Source organism: Tenrec ecaudatus, chromosome 10 (assembly GCF_050624435.1).
Source record: "Tenrec ecaudatus isolate mTenEca1 chromosome 10, mTenEca1.hap1, whole genome shotgun sequence".
NCBI lineage: Eukaryota > Metazoa > Chordata > Mammalia > Afrosoricida > Tenrecidae > Tenrec > Tenrec ecaudatus.
Window position 1 is genome coordinate 142,098,404 of NC_134539.1, and position 21,678 is coordinate 142,120,081.

Here is a 21,678-nt window from a genome sequence, read left to right on the forward strand (position 1 = left end):
TCTTTATTTTGGTGCAGAAATTGGCTTTTTTTTTTCCATTTAAAATACTTTATCTGCTAGTCTCACACATGACAATTTGGTGAGGTAGCTGAACACCGGTCAGGAGTACCAAGTTTTATGGGAAGAGACCAATGTCAAGACTTTTAGAATTTAATCAGAAAATTAAATGTGATCTCAGCAGATCTCTCTTTACCATTTTGTTCTCACTTTGTTCCCTGGCTCACTTTTCAAGAGTGCTCTTTATTTCCTAAGCTATAGAATTTACTTCTAATATGAAAATCATATTTGATTTGTAATTTTTTTTTTGCTAAGTGAATTTTTCCCTTCCAAGTTTTATTGAACCCTAGTACAAAGTGGTTTATTTTATTATTCTGAGTAGGTAGTGAGGTTAAATATTAAGGTTACTCTGCACACTTTAATTTAAACAAGCTCCCAAATAATAACAAGACAATAAAATGGTTTTCTAAGATTTTGCTTATATTGCAATGAACAACATTAATTTGAATTATATATAAAATTGAAGTCCTTTAAGATACTGCTTATCAAAGGGAGTAAGTGAAACTCTACAGCATTATAATGCTTGTGGTGTTAGTATCTATTCTGGGGTGTAAAGAATTCCAGAATCCCATTTTATAGTGATTGCTTCTGAACCTTCTAATTCTCAATCACATGATTCCTAATGATAGGATAACCCATTTTATTTATTCTATAAATGTTAGATCTACCTTGGAAAGTTTCCACAATCTCCCAGATTGCAGCTGTACAGGCTTATGAAATCCTGGGAACCATTTACATTTCTAGCCTTGAGTATTCAGTGGATACATGCACACACTGCTAAAAAAGTTGTTAAAATAGCACAAGAAAATGTCTTTTAGGGATTTTTCTAGTTATTTATAGTATAGTACCTAACTAAGACTGATTATCTTATTTTCTTTTGCAAGAAAAACTTATAAAATAGACTGATTTCCACTTGGGTGAAATAGATAGATCATATTATTATTCTATTTTAAAAAAAGAAAGACTCCATGGGTGATGAAGGATGAGCCCACAATAAAATTGGTAAAAAGTAAGAGCTATTTATGGATCGGCGCATTGGCCGACACTGTCATAAGTGCTTAAGAAACTTAAGAGTTGATAAGATGTGATTCCTGTTTTAAGAGAAATTACAGTTTATCAACATAATATGCCCCAAAGTGAACCTAAATGAAGTACATCTGATGGTTTTCTTAAGTATAAATAAACAATCTCAAGAATGTCAGTAAGTAATGTGGGGAGCATGTTAATATGCAAATACAATATATGTATAATAAGACAATTATGTTTCTTCTATAGTTATCTATAAACAGTTTGACCTTCCTCTTTTGCTCAACATCTTTTGTATCCGTAGGCAACAGGAAAGGATAAATTCACAGAGGGAAGAAATAGAAAGACAACGGAAAATGTTAGCAAAGCGGAAACCTCCTGCCATGGGCCAGGCCCCTCCAGCAACCAATGAGCAGAAACAGCGGAAAAGCAAGACTAATGGAGCTGAAAATGAAACGTATGTTCTTCGTTGATGTGAACTCTGAGACACCACACCCTGACCCCATATACAAGTAGTCTATTGAATGCCACCGTGCAATAGCTTGGCTCAGCTCATGGAAGTCAGGGAGGGTTCAGTTGACTGGCTTTCTTAGTCTTGCTCTTTCTTTAAGGAGGTTCACAGAGAGCGAAGTAATCTCAATTACTTTGACATGATTTGTGGCCACTCTTACAACAGTTGCTATGTCATTGTATTCGTACTCTGTTCTTGCTGATGTGTGACTCCAGGTTATGATACGTTAGTATTGTCCCACGGGGATTCAGACTGAAGCATGCAGAGCGCTGATGCATACTGGAGTAGGTTACACAGCTTGGCATGTTTTGTTGAGCATGTTTAGGTAACAGTCACAAACTTCTAACCCAAAAGGAGAGGTATTATTTTTGGAAAAGGACCTTTTCTTTCACAATAAGCCAAATTTTTTTTTTTTTTTAAATAAAGCCAAATCTTGACATCCCCAGAATGACTTTCTGTTTGGGGCACCTTAGGAAGACACCAGTGCCCTAACTTGCAGCACAAACACTGTCTTTTCTTAATTCTCCGTCAAGAATTCCGCACAGCTTTGTCGAAGAGGGATAGGAGCTCTCAAAGCACAGACACCTTCCTTCTCGAGTCTCCCTCCTTGCCAGGTGGCCCTAATTGACCATTGCAGCTAGGCCATAGGCTACAGTTGGCTAACTAGGCCGGCTCTACGCAACAGATTTGGCATGGGAAATGAAACCTACATCTCATTTACTGTTAGCCGCTACCAAGTAGACCCCCAAACTCTGCGACCTTGCACACAAAGGAATGAAACACTGCCCTGTTCTACACCATACACCCCCATGATCTGTAGTAGACTGGACTGTTTTGATCCATAGGGCTTTGACCATGATTGATTTTTAGAAATCAGTCCTTTTTTTGAAGTCCATCTGGAAGCTCCCCTGAAGCCTGTTTGGCCTCCAGTCCACAAGCAGCCCACTGCCAACAAATGGATGGTAGCTATGCATGAGGTACATCAGGATTTAAACCCAGATCTCCTGTGTGGAAAGCAAGAATTCTACAACTTAAATTACTCTTACTACCACATACAAGGATACTCCAGAAAGTTATGGAAGAACTCCATTATCTTTTCATTCTACTTTTCTACGAACTTTCTGAGGGTCCCTTGTATATATACCAATCAAGAGACTATCACGTTAAAATGGTTTCTTAAAAAGTTAAAAATGATAAATGAGTCAGTAAATAAATTGTAGAAAATCCCCCCAAGGAGGCGCCCAGATGATTTTGTGGTTGCCACAAAGTTGGTTTCAGAATTAAATGTTTAAAGCTAATGTCTTTTCATAGAAACCGTCATTGGTATTGTCATCAATAGCTCTACAATGACTGGAGTGGTTTTTCTTTTTCTTCTTTTTTTTTTGGAGTGGTTTTTCAAGGGGGAAAATAAAGCTAGTGTTATCTTTGTGGAATTTTATATTGAAAATAAATTCCAAGCCCAAACCCAAACCACACTTGATGTTTGCTGTTGAGTTGATACCAACTCATGGCAATAGCAATCTTACAGGGCAGGATAGAACTGCCCAGGTGGGGTTCGAGGTTGTAAATATTCACAGGAGCACACTTTTCTCTTGAGGAGTAGCTGCTAATTTTGAACCCACTGCGCCACCATTGCAAATAGAAGGTGTAATGTTTATTTGATAGGCAAATACATTTTTTTGTGTGTTTTCATATCAGTTTACAAAAGCCATAATTAGCCTGGAATATACCTCAATAGTACTTGGACTAAACCATTGTTAAAAGTCTGTGCAGCCCCCAAATGTATATTCCTTCGTTCTAGTGAGATAAGTTAACAACAGACCACCCCTACACATGCCTGATAGGCTCAGGGGAGCTTTTTGAATTCGAGGATTCTCCAGACCAACAGTGTGCACACTAATCTAGTCCTTGTCTTATTTCATGATGTCTGTATTTGTTTTAGGAAAGAACTCTCCTTTTAGTCTTAACTTGAAAATTTTTAAGTGCCATTGTAAAAAAATCTTTGGCATAGCAGTGATAAAGAGGGCCTAGGTTATTTCTTTCCCATAAAACAATAACTAGAATTTAATCTGGGCCAATTGTGTGTCAGTAAGCCAGGGCCAACTGGATTCCTGTGTAAAATCCAAACTTGGGAGGCCTTCTGTCCAGTTTCTAATTAATTAGAGTATCTGTGACTTGGCATGTGCCTTTGGCCAAATTCCAAAAAAAAAAAAAAAAAAAAAGGCCTCTAGTGTCTTAGAGTGAATTAAATTGTTCTTTTTGGATTTGAGTTTATTTCAGGCAAAAAGAATGCTTATTAGCTATGCTTATTTTTCACTTCTCCCGAGTGCATATATATGTTATTTTGCAATAGTGAAGGTGATGGAAGCAACAGGTATGGTGGGTGGGTGTTCCCTTTTTTTTTTTTTGAATCATTTAATGCAGGCTCATACAACTCTTATCACAATCCATACATCCATCCATTGTGTCAAGCACATTTGTACATTTGTTGCCATCATCATTCTCAAAACATTTGCTTTCTACTTGAGCCCTTGGTATTAGCTTCTCATTTTTCCCCTCCTTCCCCACCTCTTCTCCCTCACAATAGTTTATAAATTTTAAATAATTATTATTGTCATTTCTTACACTGTCCGATGTCTCCCTTCACCCACTTTTCTGTTGTCCGTCCCTCAGGGAGGAGGTTATATGTAGATCCTTGTAATCGGTTCCCCCGTTCCATCCCACCCTTCCCAAATCTCCACTCTCACACTGGTCCTAAGGGTTTCATCTGTCCCGGATTCCCTGTGTTTCCAGTTCCTCTCTGTACCAGTGTACATCCTCTGGTCTAGCCGATTTGTAAGGGAGAATTGGAATCATGATAGTTGGATGGGGAGAGGAAGCATTTAGGAACTGCAGGAAAGTTGTATGTTGCATCGTTGCTACCCTGCACCCTGACTTGCTTGTCTCCTCCTTGCTGCTCTTCTGTAAGGGGCTGTCCAGCTGTCTACAGATGGAGTGTGGGTCCCCACTCCGCACTCCCCTCACTCACAGTGATACGATTTTGTTCTTTGATGCCTGATACCCGATCCCAAAGGCTTTCCTTTGACATAGGAACCCGTTTCTTATTTCCCCTGCTAGATCTAAATGATGAGTTCTCAGACTTTCGAAGTATAGTACTGAGGAGGCTTCGAAACAATTGTAGAAGAGTCCCGTTATCTTACTGTCCCATTCACCATGAGCATTTTGAAGCACCTTCATGTGTCTGAATGGGTCTAGGAGTTGAAGCAGGTACTTGCTAGAGTGGTATGGTAGCACTTTTTTCATGCTTGCTCTTGAGTTGGAAGAGGACATCAGGGTTTGTGGGACAGTGAAGTGAGAGAGCCCTTTAGGTCAGCCCTGTATAATTATGTCTAAATAGGATTTTATAACTTACAGAGTTTTCTCTTTCCATTTTCATGTAATAGTCACAGGACTTTTTTTTTTAGACTGGTATTAATTGCTACATTTCAAGGAAACCGAGGACAGGGGTTAAACTTGGGTTGTCCAGGGCCACACAGGCTAGTGACCAAGTTATTCTTTGACCCCTAGTCCTCAGGCTTTCTATCCTGACTCTCTTCATTTATAGAATGGTTCACAAGTTACCAGGAATAATGAAACTCATTGGCTTATTGTTTTTCCCTTAACATTTTTTTTAATACATCATAGTTTTTTTCTACTTTGGGACCCTTAAGGCTCTCATCTGGACCATAAACCGTATAGGGCAAACCCATTTTATAAAGATGCTCAACTGCTTTCGTTTCACAAATTGGACTTAGAGATTTCAAGAACTTCTCAGAGGACTGCAAGGTAACCCAACTGTCAGGGGCTTCCAAACAATCCTGAAATAGTTCATTGTCTTTTAATTCTGTTTTTTCCCCCACAAACTTTTTGAAACATATAACGTTTATGTGTTGGCATATCTCTTTATGTAGGCACACACACACACACACACACACAAACACACACACCACCACCACACTACCCCACCACCCCACTGTACCCCCATAATTTCAAACCATTCACTGATGTCTTGGGGCCTTATTTTCCAGGTTAACGTTAGCAGAATACCATGAACAAGAAGAAATCTTCAAACTCAGACTAGGCCATCTTAAAAAAGTAAGTAAAAATGGGAAGGTCTGTCTTGAGAAATGCAGTGTTTAGTTTGTATTTGATTATTGAGCTACTTTGATCATTTGGGCCCATGCACTGGTCGTCTCCTGCCACAGAGGCTTGTAGTTGCTCCAGTCACACACTCCAGTGGGGAATTCATGCCTTTTGGATGTTAGAGTCAACACCAACCACCCAATGAGAAGACTTTCTTCTGAATGTTAGTTATGCATTATAAGGGCTCACAAGGGGCTCTCTTACAATAAAAATGAAATAAGCAACAAAAGCAGATAGATGGGTCTGAAATTAATGTTATAATTCTTGTGATATGTTTGCATCTTGGCTTAAGTAGCTAAGAAGAAAAGTTCTGGCACTGAATAATACATGTAGAAATTGTGGAATTGGAGAATGGTTTGTTGTGTATATTTCTTCCACAATTAGAAAAAAATAATTAGATGAATCACAATGAGTACAAGGAAGAACTCTTCTAGAATTGAATGAGGTGATAGTTGTGCAACTCTTCTTGATGTGATTGTGTGATGTAGATGAGGTGCTCATAAAGAAAAAGAAATAATCAATATTCTGTAAAGAGAAAGAAGTTCTTATTATCAACCATAATTTAACACAGAGGTCTTAGCATGCATAGTTGATGACTCTTACTTAGGTAGCTTACATGGAGAGCGCATCCCTTGCGTTCAGCAATATGTATGCCTTTGGTGGGTGCTGTTTGTCATGATGGTGGGTCAGTAACACTTTCCCTTCACTTCCCTGCAAGTCAGTTCTGACTCTCCTGCCCACCCATTTTTTTGTCGAAGGAGAACTGTGCTCTATAAGGTTTTCAGTGTTGAATGACCAGGTGTTTTTTGTTTTGTTTTCAAGACACCTCTGGGTAGACTTGAACCTCTGACATTTTGATTAGCAGTTGAGCGTGTTAACCGTTATGCGCCATCCAGGAATTCCCAGTGAGCACTTGGTAAATTGAAATTGGTGTTTGGGTTTTGATTCCACATAATTGGTTTTGATTTCACATAATGGGTTTTCATCTCCTTTTTTGGGACCTTAACACGGAGAACCTGGTACTTGTAAAGTGAATCAATTTCATATTTTTTCCTGTGTTCAGTTAGGCTTATTATTTCAAGTTTTGTTTGCATGTACATATCTACGAAACTTTTCTGAAAATTTGCACACGAGATGGGAGAGTGGTTACATCCAGGGACTAGGCATGGAAGAGTAGTGGGGCAGTGGGCTGTGCCTTTTCCTACTCTCTTCCTCTCTGGGTTGAATTTTATTTTATATACTATTTGCTGTGAATTTATCTTTTATGATTAACATTCTAGTTCTTAAAAACGGTAGTTTTCACAAGTGCCATGTCTGAAAAGGTAAAGTTCCAGTGGCCCGGAGCTCTCAGTGTCTTTTCTTTTCACTGTAGGAGGAAGCTGAGATCCAAGCCGAGCTGGAAAGGCTAGAAAGAGTTAGGAATCTACATATCAGGGAATTAAAAAGGATACATAATGAAGATAACTCACAGTAAGCACCTTGGGGGTATGTTGGGATGGAGATTGCAGAGGTTTTTTTCTGACATGAGAAGAGTGTTCTAGAAGGAGGTTTTATTTAATATAAATTTATAAATGATTGTATAGTATTATATTTAGCTGTACATCGTGTAATAAAGGGTTGTGAACAAATTACTTGCTTACGTTTAAGATGTAACATGTTGCATTCATATATTAAGTACTTAAGTATAGATGCACCATAACCTTTTTTTATGAACAGAGGTCACTAAAACAATAGTTTTGCAAGATCATTACTTTGGGTACATGATATATATTCAGATTTGCTTATCTCTAGAGCAGCGGTGCTCAACCTATGGGGTCGCTACCCCTTTGGGCGGTCAAACAACCCTTTCACAGGGGTTTCCAACAGTCTGAAGAACCGAGACACCACTCCCCTGTCTCCTGTTGGGTTCGCCCACATGCAGATATACCCACAAAAGAGTACCCAGTGTGAAAACCATTCATTACTCATGCTACACCATGTTTCAAGACAAAATTTCATTTATTTGTCATTGGAAAGAAATACTTCACAATATATAATTACATATTGTTTTTGTGATGAATCACTATGCTTTAATTATGTTCAACTTGTAACAATGAAAATACATTCTACATATTAGGTATTTACATAGCGATTCATAAGAGTAGCAAGATTACCGTTATGAAGTAGCAATGAAAATACTTTTGTGGTTGGGGTCGCCACCACATGAGGCACTGTGTTAAAGGACCGCGGCATCAGGAAGGTTGAGAACCGCTGCTCTAGAGTCTAAGTGAGCGGGAATCGAGGGGACCATGTGCTAGTGGACAGAGAATGCGTTGAGAGGACATCTGGTTTCTGGATGGCTCTCAAAGGCCACTCAACGTATTGAGATGTGAAGCAGGACTTTATTCAGTACAGCACATTAATTGGAGGTAAATGCTACTCTTTATAGGTGAATTATTTAAGATACTGAAACTAGGAAAAGGAGGCAGCGAGTGGGAAACGACTCCCTTGATAAACCTCTTTTTCCCCACATTTCTGACTCTGAAACATGCTTTTTTAAACATAGGCACAGCCTGTGTTTGCTTAGTGAGGGTGAGCTGTAAAGCACCAGGCACAGGAGAATTCACTGTGCACGTCTGTGTGCCAGGCATGGTGCTCATTAATCCCCTGGAGGTAGGTCATCTTAAGTACACAGATCTGTGGACAGGCTAGGAGACTTTAAATAAGCTTGGTTAGGGACCTATAACTAATAACTAGTGTGAACAGAGTCAAAGTAGGATCCTACCTGTCTCCAAAGCTGACTACCATACAGCACTGTCATCTTGGTTTAGTTATGCAGAATTAGTTTATCAAACAAAGTATTCTACAGGCATGCCACACACTTAAATCAAAATAATTTCAGACTTAATAGTGTGAGACCAAAAGCCCACAGTTTCTCCAAAATAAAGATAGACCCAGATTGGGTTGGGTAGGATAACCAGAGTACTGGAAACGAAACAACCAGAACACAGTTAACAAGAATGTGAACAAATTATAGAAAATGTAACTATCGTCACTGAACAACTTGTGTAGACGTTGTCAACTGTGAACCTCATTTACTGTGTGAACTTCCACTTGAAACAAATATTTTTAAAAAAATAATTCAGGAGCTTGGTAGAGATATTTAAAATTTTATTTTTGTCAGACTCTCTCATTTCTTTGTCAACTTAAAAAATGGGGAAATTAGTTTTATCGTAGCTTTTGTGTCTTAGTGAGAGAGCAAGCACGGGACTCACTTCATAACCAAATCTGTTTTTTCAGTTTGAAATCTCTTGGAATTTTACTGGATATACTTTTAGAATAGTGGGAACTCGTGGCTCTTGAATGATTCGGGAGACCCCAACAGCACAGTTTGAAATACCTGTTCTAGTCTAGTCTCTTTCCCTCTTGTTCCTACCATTAAGTTGATTTTGACTCCTACTGACTCCATAGGACAGAGTTGAACTGCCCACGGGTTCCTTTATGGAAGCAGACTACCACATCTTTCTCGCACACATGCTTTAGCTGCTGTGCCCTCGAAGCTTTGTCCCATTGCTCTAGCCGAGTGGATAGGGAAGATCCTCAGGAAGATCACAGGGCAAATCGTGGTGCCACCGCTGACTGTAGTTATGCTGCCCTTTGAACTATAGAGTTTATTTTGTGATCAGAATTAGCTATATTGATGTTGGCTGTCAAACTACTGGCAGCAGCTTTGTTGCACAGTAATACCAATAATATGGATAACATGTTGGATATTCTGGGGATTTTGTCAGGCTAGGAGGCCGTGTAATTCTTGACCTCAGGACATATATGTTGCATGTTTCCACAGATTTAAAGATCACCCAACGCTAAATGACAGATATTTGTTGTTACATCTTTTGGGTAGAGGCGGTTTCAGTGAAGTTTACAAGGTAAGTAAGATGAAGTGGGCCCTTGTGCAAAGCTGAGGGCGTCATTCTTGATTTCTCCTCGCTTAGAACATTTTGGACTGGTGCTATGAGTTTATGTCTAGTGACTGAAATTCGAAAACGAAGAACTGTGTCATTGGGAACTGCTGCTAATCAACTGAAGTGACTGGGCAAGATAATGTTTTATCCTGGTTTCAGCTTTGAAGCAAATGTAGATTAAAGATGGGAAGGCAAAAGAACCGACATTTCTGAGTGGTAGAATTATGATCAAATTTTTAGTCCAGTTCTTTACTTTTTGCCACTTACACATTTGCTAGAATTAAATACTGTTTATTCTCACTAAAATGTCCTATTTATTGTATGTGTATATATATGTTCAAGGTTTTATTTTCTACAAAATCAACATGTTGTCAAAGCTAGCTCTGGTTGAAAGACCCGGATTTTTGTGGTTTGAAAAGTTCACATCTTCCGAATAGACCATGAGCACTCTGGTCAGTCAGTGGCCGGCCCAGTGCAGCATAGGCTGTGTTGTCCCCAGGGTGAGCCTTTCCTCTTTCTAAATGTAGTTATGAGTCCATGGCACAGTCTCCTTACAATGCTTGTTTCCAACACTGGCCTTTAAAATGCAGAACAGGTTTATGAGTGACATCTCCTCTAGGCTGCTGTGCTAATTCCCCCTTTTCTTAGGCAGATCGTCACTATTAGAATTTACATATATATGCCCATATGCATTCATATGGGAAATCTTTGGAGTAACATAATGAGCTCTTTTCAGATAAAAACAGCAAGAACTAGATTTTCTCTTTTTCTTTTTTAAAATCATGAAAAAAACTTTAAATAAATAAAACAAAAAATAAAATCATGAAATTTAGTTCTTGATCCTTCCCATTAAAGGCATTCACATTCTAAAGGAATTTATCATTTTTTTCCTGCCACAAGGGAATCGTGATTTATACCTAGCTTTCTAAAAAACTTGTTGCCTTCCCTTTTCACCGGAACTGATGCTGGTCTTGTCAGCAGTAGCAGTCTTTGGCCGTTTCTCTAGACCAGGCATCCTCATGCGGCCTGCTGAGGACATTTATCCGGCCCGTCAGGTGTTTTTGCCCCGTTTGTTTTTTTATTTCAAAATAAGATATGTGCAGTGTGCATAGGAATTTGTTCATAGTTTTATTTTTAAAAACTATAGTCCAGCCCACCAAAGGGTCTGAGGGACAGTGAACTGGTCCCCTGTTTAAAAAGTTTGAGGACCCCTGTTCTAGACAGTACCAGAGAAGTCACTCAGTGTGATTAGCTCTTGGCATATTTGGGATTAAAACCCACTTTTCATTTACAAAAGTTGAGGGGCAAGAATAAAGGCAGGGCTGCTTTGGGGTTTTGTTTCTTTTTTCATTTTAGTAAACACATCATAGCAAATTATAGGCTTATTTTCTAAACAATCATGCCAAGAAGATAGATCCTGGGGCCTGGGGTGGCAGGGGAGGATATTTCCTCAAGGAGCACTTTGCTGCTGGACATGGGGGTGGGAGGGTTCTCTCCAACATTCCAAGAGTGGCAGGGACCCAGGTGGGCAGACACCTGGAAATGCCCTGTGTCAACTAAGCACCCAGAGGAACCCTGAGGGGAAAACGGTCCAAATGAGGGGAGATGCTGTCCGGAAGGAGAGTTGTTTGGAAGTGACTGTTTGAGATGGGCTGTCTTTCTGCTTGTGGTGTGTGCTTGTTTTCATTTTCTAAATCCCTTGGTGCCAGTGCGTCTGGAGACTTCTAAATGGTCTGATCACAAGTTTAAGAAGATTGTTGCAAAACCAAAATCAGTATGTGATGCGTCGTCGTCTGCTGCTGCTTCTCTCTAATGTCCTTTAGACTGTGATCGCGCTGCCCTGTCTAATAGAAGCATCATGTCAGTTGCCTGTGGGTTCTTGTTAGTGTTTATCCTGATGGTAACGATTACTTTTCTTCGTAGGCATTCGATCTAACGGAGCAAAGATACGTGGCTGTGAAAATTCACCAGTTAAATAAAAACTGGAGAGATGAGAAAAAGGAGAATTACCACAAGTAAGTGATACTAGAGTCTCTCTTTTTTAAAGATTAATTAATTTTTTAGGGTATTCTCCCCCACCCCCACCCCGAATTTGATAAGAACTATAGTTTGGCTTGACCGGTATTTATGGAATTGTTGCCATTTCATTTAATCTCCACACAGACTTATGAGGACTCTGTTTTCCATTTTAACTGATGAGAAAAACGAATCTATAGAGAATTGAGTAACATGTAAGAAGTGCCTAAGCTGGCATTTAAATCCTTCCCTGTGTCTGAAGTATCGGACAAGAAACAAAGGCAGCCCTAGAACCCAGGGCTGTGTGTCAGTGGAAAGCCAAAGGAGCCTGTCCCCTCAGGGTGGAGACCCGGGCAGGCACTTCTCGGTGAAGGAGGGAAGGAAGTTGGCGTGTGTGACTCCTCTGGAGCTTTGGTCGCGCTCTCCTCCCCAGCTGACACCGGCTGTCTGCACAGTCTGTCTCCAGAGCCCTCGCTGGGACAGGCCCGAAGAGGGGGTTTCTTTCCAGTGAGTAGTCATTACGGGCGCAGCTGTAAATGTCTTTGTTCCACTAAATCCAGGTTTTGCTTGTTTCTTCCTGATTCAGAACATTGAGGGTCAAGGCTCATTTGCTTTGGAGGCCACTCAGAATATATGCTATTGAGATTCCCCACCAGGCTTAATTTTGTTTCGTTTTTGTAGGCAGAAGGATCGAATTAGATGTGTCCTACCTCTGAAAGGAGAAAGGAAACGTCTTTCCACAGAAATAACCTGCCTCCTTTTCTATAAGCGCAGTTTTGTGTTTTGGTTTTTTTTTTTATTATAGAGTTCTGGAGTGGGGGGAAGCAGTAGACTTTGTAGTAATAGTCTTTTATTTGACTTATAATTCTCAAAGGAAAATTAAAACATTTCTGCTTCCGCAGCCAGCCCTTGGGGCATAGCCCGAACAGCAGACTCTAGCTTTAAAGCCCATTATTTACTGGGGATCTAAGGACTCTTCCTATTTCACACTGTCTGGCTGGGTGCTGGAGAGCCGATTCCTATAGCATTAAGAGCAGTGGGGCTTTCAGGAGGGGTTGAGAGAAGGATGCTGTGTGGCTTGTGCATGGTACCCTGCGTGTAGTAGATCTTCTGTGACAGGCAGCTGGGCTCCAGATGCTCCCGAGGAGCTGTTACATTATTCTAAGTGCATTCCAGTCACTTGACGGTGCAGGCAGCCGTGAATGCCAAGAGCACTTCAGAGAAGACAGCCACATGTTAGTCTGACCAGTTATTCTGACTGAATTTGAAGTGTCCCTATTGTTTTGACCCTCTAGGAGTGCCTGAGGTGTCAGAAGGGTCCCTTCTTCTCCTTAATGCCCACTAGCCAGGTAGCTGTGGGGTATCTGGTGTGAGCATCCATCCACCAGTTGACTCTTATTAGAGGTCAGCTTGAAGAAACTCTTCCTACACTGAGATTTAGGCAGAACTTGCTTAGTCTCCATATCCAGCTTTTAGGACCATCCCTAAAGAGAGCTCTGGGGTTGATTGTCCTTCGAGCAGCCAGGGGTGATCTTGTAAAGTGAAAAACCACTCGTTAGGCAGACCAACAGCTGCAATCTTCAGGTCCATTTTGAGAATACCCAGGAGACTGCTGAGGCCATCAAGGGCCTGCAGAACTGCAGGATGGCAGTTTACCGAAGCAGTGGATGCCATCCCAGCACTGCAGTGCGGGATTTTTGCTACACGTGCTTATAAAGCAAGGAGGAACACTCAACTCAAGCCACACTGAGGGCTCAGGGCGGATTAACGCATGCGTGTGAGTCCCTCCATTGAGATGATGGTCCTTCTTTAAAAAAAACAAACAAAATTGTGGTAGCAGTTGTACAAAACTGCTTGATGTGATTGAACTCTGAAATGTTATATCTTTTAAGTGCTCTCAATAAAATAATTAAAAATAAAAGCACACACAAAAAAACCCAAAAAACAATTGCTCCTAAGCCAGAATAAGAAGAAAAGATAGTCTCAGAAGAAACTGAAGGGACAAACACTTGTAGCTGAGGAATAAATTCAGCTAAAATACAATGCAAATGAAATTCAAAAGGTAAGACGAATTCAACACAAATGGTGTTGAATACCGTAGCAACTGGAGGTGGGCCAGTCTTTACACACCTGACACATCTTTAGAAGCCAGTGCAAACAGCTTGAGTCCTGGTGGTTCAGCTTGGATGTCTACCTTACATTTCTCTAGCAAGGGGAGTCTTACCGCACGTGAAAGGGATTGTCCCATTTTTCTGGGATCTTCACCAGGCGAGCTCCTGGCTGGAAACATTTTTCCTCATCAGAAGTGGAGTTAGGGGCCCACGCACCTTCAGTGGAGTCTTCTGGATGAACCATTTTCCAGATGACACAGTGGGGTGGGAGCAAAGGTCTTGTTACCTTTCTTCCTGCTGTGGGAAAGTCACAGGTGCTCCACATTTCTCTCTGTTTTGCTTTTTGAGTGACTTGAGTTCATACTGATGAATTTGACACTACACAAAATGGTGAACTAGCAAAGTGTCATTAACTTTTTCAAAACTTAAGGTTGATACCAAGCACATACAGATTTAGAGTTTGCGTTGAAAATGCAATAATAAATTTAAAAGTCCACAGTCAGTGCTGTGGCAACAAGTATGACAGTATTACTATTACTGCCCCTGCATAGGAAGGTCTTTAACTGCGCTTCCATTCTTGGGGACCACGTCCCATGTACCACTCAAGAAATAGGAAGTAAAAGGCAGTTTTATTTGAGCTCCGTTCTTCTCTACTTCTCCTTTCCCACACACAAAACGAAAGTGATTGTTTACTTTGGGGTTATGAAAGCTTTGGTAAATGGTGCTAGAGATCTTATCACTCCCCAGAGTATCTAAATTAGTTAGTATGATCTTATAAAATACTCTAGATTTTCTAAGATAAAAGTGAACATTTTTCTAATATATATATTTGTTGCCATTGTAATATTAATGTGTTCTGATAATTCAGTCTGAGATAAAACTTTCAACATGAGTCCTATGACCACAAGAAAATTTCTTTAAATATGAATATGTATATATGTATATGTAGCTATTGTATCTTAGAGTGATTACAAAAATATTTTTAACAACATTAGTTCAAATCTCATCTCAGTGAGGTGGAAGTTGGAGATGTCCCAAATGTTCAACTCACCCAAAACAAAAAGTAAACATTTAAAAAATCTAAATGTGAAGGTGCTTCAGAAAGTTTGTGGGAAAATGGAATTAAAAGATAACTTTTATAAAGCCTCCTCTTACTGTTATAAAAAGTAAATGAAATATTAAGGACATAAGTTTCTTCCTATTTCTTATTAAAGTTGCTACATTTATAGCACATTAATTAATCTCTTCAATATGCCACTCCTGGTGGCATAGTGATTATGTGTTGGGGCCGCTAACCACCAGGTCAGAAGTTTGGAACCACTGGCCACTCATCAGGAAAAAGATGAGGCTTTCTAACTCCTGTAGAGTTAGTCTTGGCAACCCACAGGAGCAGTTTTATACCGTGCCTTAAAGGTTCTACTATGAGTTGGAATCAACTTGCTGGCAGTGAGTTTGCTTTTTATTTTGGTTTTTTGGTTAATCTGTTCCATACTAAATTCAAAGTTGAATATATGGGGACAGTGGCCTGGGTGGAGTTCAGAAGCGAGCTTGGGGCTCACCGTCAGGGGAGCACTTTCAGTGATGCACAGTCAAGTCCCTCTGGTGATGAGGGCTTTGAATGACAGGTCCATTGATTCTTAATTTTTTCCTCCATGTGTCCTCTGTTTTCTGTGCCTTGCCTGAGAAGTTTATTCCTACTTTGAAGCGCACAGAATGAGGACCTTATTAGAGCAACATTACTATTGAGTTGATCCCTGTGTTGCAGCCACACGTATCTCAGAGTGGAATTTGTGCTCCATAGAGTTTTCATGGCTGCCTTTTTGGAAGTAGGTTGGACCCTAAGGGTCCACCTAAAGAGAACTCGACCATATACACCGTTAGTCTATAGGTTTCTAAATGTTTTTTTGAGGGGAGGCAAGGTACAGCAGCACCTTTATCTTACTGACTCTTAGTGTGTATAGGATCCAGATGCAGTCAAACAAAAGACGGGGGCTACTTTGGTAGAGTGGGTGATTGGGCCGTCTGCCCCGTGTCGCCACAAAAGCTCCAGAGGCATTCACTGGGGTACCTGGGGTGAAGAAACTCAGGCCCGGAGAGTTGGAGCCCCACAGCCAGGACTAGCGGCCGAGTCCTTGGTTCTCCTTGTGCTCCGGTCTTGATGCAGCGTGGCTTCCCTGCTCAGCGGTTCATTCAAACAGAAGCACGGGCTGCTTCAAGTGACGACTTGGAAAATAAGCCCGTTCAAACCATGTTTCCTCACCTTTCCTTCTCCTTCCCCTACTTTTTCCCTGAGGTTTTTCTCTGAACTTTTGACATGGTAGATAGAACAAACACATCCGTTTCGGAAGGCTGCTTTTAAAAATCTTATGTTTAAAAAAAATTTATGTTACCATACTGTGGTAAAGTTGTGTTCTGACTCTAACCTTATAATTGAATGACCTGAACTGAAGCACACTAGGGGATGTAAAATAGAATTGTTTCCTGTTGCTCTGTGTGTAAATAAGAACAGAACACTTCAAAAAAAGATTGATAATTATACTGTATAAGCATGCTTTATTTTAAAATTCAGTGTATGATTCTCAGATTATACGATGAATTTTTGTTCGTTCCTGATCTTATTAGATGTTTCTAAATTGAAAAAGGACCATTAAAAAGGTACAAATATATTAATATTAAAATTCTCCATCCTCCATGAGTGCAAGGGAAAGGTGGAGGTAGAAAGGGGGAAGCCCTTTAAAGCCCCCAATAAAATGATTACCCCCCCCCAAAAAAATTCCTACCTCCTTAAAAAAAGATTAAAGGTGCTACCAGCTTAATTTGTTCTAAGAAAATGGGCAATTGATAGAAATTTTCTAATTATAGAAACCTCAATTTTCTTAGGATGGAGAATTATTTTTTTAATTAAAAAAATAATTTTATTTGGGGCCCTTACAGCTCTTATATCAATTCATACATCCACTGAGTCAAGCACATTTGTACATATGTGCCATCAAGATTTTCTTTCTTTTAAAAATTTATTATTTATTTATTAATCCTTTTATTTGGGGCCCTTACAGCTTTTAGCACAATCCATCCATCCATTGTGTCAAGCACATTTGTACATTTGTTGCCCTCATCATTCTTAAGACATTTTCTTTCTACTTGAGCCTTGGTATCAGCTCCTCATTTTTTGCCTCCCTCGTGAACCCTTGATAATTTATAAATTGTTATTATTTTTTCATGTCTTACACTGACCCATTTTAAAGACAAGCAAACAAATACCAAAACACTGTTGAGTTACTTATATGGGAGATTTTCCCTTTGTCCAAGGAGTTTACATGCTAAAGTTGATCTCATTGGTATGAATTCAGTATATTAGCATTTGCAAGTATGAACTATAATTAACTTTATAGAAGAAAAGGACTTTCTAATTTTAAAGTATCTGCTGTTTGAATATAAAAGAGAAAAGGTCATAATATTGTCTTCAAAGGAGTTAAAGGTTGACATCCACTCATTGAACTGATAATTTGAACCCTGACTAGTCTCCGCAACTCTTGTCTGTGGTAGCAGAGAAATGGAGATGTGGACCTGGGTGGAACAAGTGGAGAAAAGCTTAGAGATGAGAGACTATTGAGGGTGGCCCTGGATGAAATGAAAAGGCAGGTCAATGTAACCTCTCTGTTGATTTCCCCTTTCGTTTACAGGCATGCGTGTAGGGAATACCGGATTCACAAAGAACTGGATCATCCCAGGATAGTTAAGCTGTATGATTACTTCTCACTGGACACTGACTCGTAAGTGCTGTACCACGTCGTGAGCAGCTAGTATATTCTTGCAGGGCATTGATTGCTCATGGGTTAGGACCGAAATGTAGTTCCTCTGAAGAAACCAGTTAGGTTACTAGTAGGTCCCCCTGCTGTCCAAAAGTCGAGTTCTTATAAAACCTTTACAAGTCAAAATGATGTACAGTGGAGTTTCAACTGCCATTCATTTTTATGGGAAAGACTTGTGAGTGTATCTATGTCTTTCAAAAATCTTACCAAGTCATACACCTTACCATACTGTGTTCACAGAGCCGGCTCACAACTGTGATGGCTTGAGGCCGTGTTCAGTCCCCAGGGAATGCGCTTACTTGGTGGCACCCTTCTCACTGCTCAGGGTGAGCACCTGTCTTATTAACAAGTCCCTGCCAAACAGATGTTCAATCTGGTTTCGTTTTTCACTTTTTCTATAAAAGCAAAGTGGCATAAAGCAACTCAAAAAGTGGTTTACCAGTACACACAGTTAGCCATATATGAATTATGGCATAAATACTCCCACCCTAAGTAATTTTGAGTTACCAAATTTTTTTAGCAGCCACTGAGATATTATTCACATACCTTATAATTCACTCATTTGAAGTGTACAATACATTTTTTCATATACTCCTAGGTAAGTGTGGCTAACACATCATCATAGTCAATTTAAAAAATATTCCAATCAACTAAACAAAAGTCCTTATCCCTCTAGCTCCCTGATCCCACAGTCACTAATCCACATTGTATCTCTAGATTTCCCTGTCCTGTACTTTCATATGAATGGAATTATAATATCTGGATTTCAGTGATTAGCTTCTTTCACGTAGTATAATGTTTTCAAGAGTTAACCAACTTGCTGACGAATACCACATTTTGTTTCTCCATTTCTGCTATCAGCAGTTTAATAACCAGCTCACAAACTTTCTGGAGAATTAACAAACAGTTGGCTCTTGAGAACTTTTACAGATTGGTGCCAGTATACCTCTAGAGTCCTTCTCCGCCCTGGGAACTCTGACTAACACTAACCGGTCTTATTTTGAAGTCTCGGCGCTGATTCTACCCTGACCCTGAACAGGGCAGGGATTTGGCACAAATGAAGCTGTTTGTTAACCGAGGAGCTCAGGAGATCTCAGGATTGTGAGGTCTCTGAGAGCCCCGCTTCCTCATTCTAGAGGTGGAGGTTTGAGAACCAGAAAAGTGGAATAATTTGCATGCTTAGTCTCCTGGGCATTGTTGCATTTTGTTAACCTGGTATAGGGATGCTCCAGAGCCTTGTAGAAGTATTCATAGAGATAGTTGCTCTTCCGGAAAGGTTTCTGCTGTAGGAGTATATACTGAGTCAGGAAACTATATCCCAGGTTTAACCTGCAGGTATTCATTCCCCCCAAGTCCCCTGGTGACTCTAGGAATTGACTTATTCCCGCCAACAGTCATTTCAGAGATGCTATACAGAGAACTGGTGTATGTTTGGAAGTGACCCCAAAGGAGACCATAATTTCCTCAGGAAATCTGGACTGTCCCCTCTTCCATCTCTCAGAGAGATCTCCTTACAGTGGGCTTGCCCTGGCACCGGGCACAGCCAGGTGTTTTTATCAGAGTGGTCAGGAAGACCTGAGTTAGAGGTCAGGGGGCAAAAACTGGAGGTTGCCCAACTTCAGGGCAGGTCTTCACTGTGTTGCTTTGAGACTTACTTTTTTTTATTAAAAAACACTTTTTAAAAAATAGTTTGTGTTCTGATTTCTCTCTGTTTTTTTTAATTATTATTAATTGGGATTTAATACGTCAAGGAGAATTGTACAATTGCTACCACAGTCCATTTCCAGACATCCTTTTTCTGCTTTGAGTCAATTTCTTGAAGACTAGATAGATGCGCACACTCTGAATGTAAATACAAAAGCTGTTTCAGTGATAATGATGTTTTTGTTTATCCACATTTTATTTGTGTATGTTTCATTATCTGCCATTTTGAATTGTGCATATACATTAACTATTGTGAAAAGTTGAGGCCGTGCTGTTCTTGGGTTTACTTTGTTTTTCTAGTGTTTGATGGTGAATTTGCATCAAAAGGAAGTTATCCCTGTAGAAAGTTCGCTTAGGGTTGTACAGGCGTTGAAAGTGGGATTTCTAGCTTGCGAGAATAACCACTGAGCTTTGGATCGCAGTTATCTTAGGTCTGATGATGTGCAAATGCCAGGCATTTATTTATTCTCAAGCAGCGTGCCCGGTATGTTTAATAAGCTAAACTATTGTTCAATGTGGGAAATCTGAAGAGCTCTGTCTTTTTGAGACTGTAATGCCCAGGAGTCCATAGTGCTTGCCCTGAGCCTGCTTGCTCGCAGATTGGTTCCTGACCCCCTCCCCTGTTCTGCATTTAGGTGGCTTGGCCTTTGTGTGCTGTGTTTCTCTGGAGCCTGTCAGTTGACACCCAACTGGGTTTACCAATGGGAATTAGAGCTGGGAGCCAAGGAGGAGAAGCCAAAGTCCCCATGCTTGCCCTCCATCACAGCTCTTCTGGTTTATATGCCCCTACTGACCCTGGCCCTTGGGTTTTGGTGGCACCATTCCCACCTGCCCCTCTGGTCTTAGGCTGCTAATGGCTCCCTGCTGTAGGTCATCTTGAAGACGAGTCACTGGTGATTTTGTCTCTGCCACCACCCAGGAATTAACGCCTCTCTGATTTAAATATTTTCAAATGGTCTCTGTTTCCTGGCTGGACCCTGACTGGTATACCCCATGTTGACACAACTTGGAAAGTTGGAGATACTCAAATAGTTCAAGGAGCCTTCTTAGTTAATAGCTCCCTTGAGAGATAGACACACACCGCTTAAGCCCTAGGTGGCACATAGATTTCAATTGGGGTCTGTGTAATACAGTGGCTTGAGTGAAGGAAGTAGAACCCATACTCTTAGGCACTGCATTTGTTAGACCCATAGATAGACTATCTTTTAAAAAGCTCCTTTACACCTTCTGTTTTGTGAGGAGAAATTGTGGGATGGTATTGGGCCAGCCTGTCAGGAGACTTGGTATGCAACCAGTTCTTGGGTTCTGGGCAAACCTAGTTTCTCTTCACTGCTGATGCTCAGGATTCAATCATCGGGTATTGGTGGTGAGGATTGTGTGTGTGCTTGTGCTTGTTAGAAGTGAAAGTGTGTCATGGTGTGAAAAGGAGATCTCCCAAGAAGGCATCTTGCATATTATAGTTCTTGTCAGTCCATTGTTACAGTTGGGATTCAAGATGTATATATCATGGGTGAACTTGAGCATAACAGGCTCTAACATGGGTGGTGGGGTTTCGGGATGCAGAAAGCAGTTTCTTTCTGCACATAGTGCAAAGTAGATAATACTGGGGATGTGGAGCCAGGGCAGGGGCCTGCTTTGAAGAACACTGTAAGGACAAAAATAACAAGCTAATATCATCCAGAAGTGTTCAGTAGAACTGATTTAGGTTGTCATGAGCTGCTTGTTCTTATCCCATGATTAAATCCAGTTCTATTTGTCCTTAGGTTTTGTACAGTATTAGAGTACTGTGAGGGGAATGATCTGGACTTCTACCTGAAACAGCACAAGTTAATGTCAGAGAAAGAGGCCCGGTCCATTATCATGCAGATCGTGAATGCTTTAAAGTACTTAAATGAAATAAAACCTCCCATCATACACTATGACCTCAAACCAGGTAAGTCTGACCTTTCCTTAGGAGGCAAGCTTGGTAGCTTGACTTTGCTTTTACAAGTGACATTTAATTTTATAACTTTAGAGAGTCTGACACAAGGCAAGAAGGTTTAGATTGGCTGGGTAGGTATGGGAATAAAAGCTACCAGTGCTGGGTCTGGGAGGCAGGTCCTGCAGACTGTGGCCGGGCCCTGGACTTCAGAAGCAGGGTGTCCGTGATGGTGGCAGACTGATGAAGAAAGCATGGTCCTGGCACGTTCTTTTTGTTTTTCCCATTACTCACACTGGGCAGCATGTCCGCTACCCCAAGTCCCTTTGATAAGTGTCCCCAAAGCTAACAACTTATTTTGTACACGTGCCTTCCATTTCATTAAATTCTGAACGAG

At 40.5% G+C, this 21,678-nt stretch overlaps 1 protein-coding gene across 7 annotated transcripts in view; it reads left to right on the forward strand.

Annotated features, from left to right (window-relative positions):
* The window catches only part of TLK2 (tousled like kinase 2), a 131,144-nt gene that overhangs the window by 98,709 nt on the left and 10,757 nt on the right, over positions 1–21,678 (forward strand). For all 7 annotated transcript variants that reach the window (XM_075562028.1, XM_075562030.1, XM_075562026.1 and 4 more), the window contains 7 exons: positions 1,388–1,540; positions 5,662–5,728; positions 7,149–7,246; positions 9,603–9,684; positions 11,644–11,735; positions 17,531–17,620; positions 21,127–21,296. In XM_075562028.1, the coding sequence (XP_075418143.1) occupies positions 1,388–1,540; positions 5,662–5,728; positions 7,149–7,246; positions 9,603–9,684; positions 11,644–11,735; positions 17,531–17,620; positions 21,127–21,296 (752 nt within the window). The remainder of the gene's footprint in view (positions 1–1,387; positions 1,541–5,661; positions 5,729–7,148; positions 7,247–9,602; positions 9,685–11,643; positions 11,736–17,530; positions 17,621–21,126; positions 21,297–21,678) is intronic.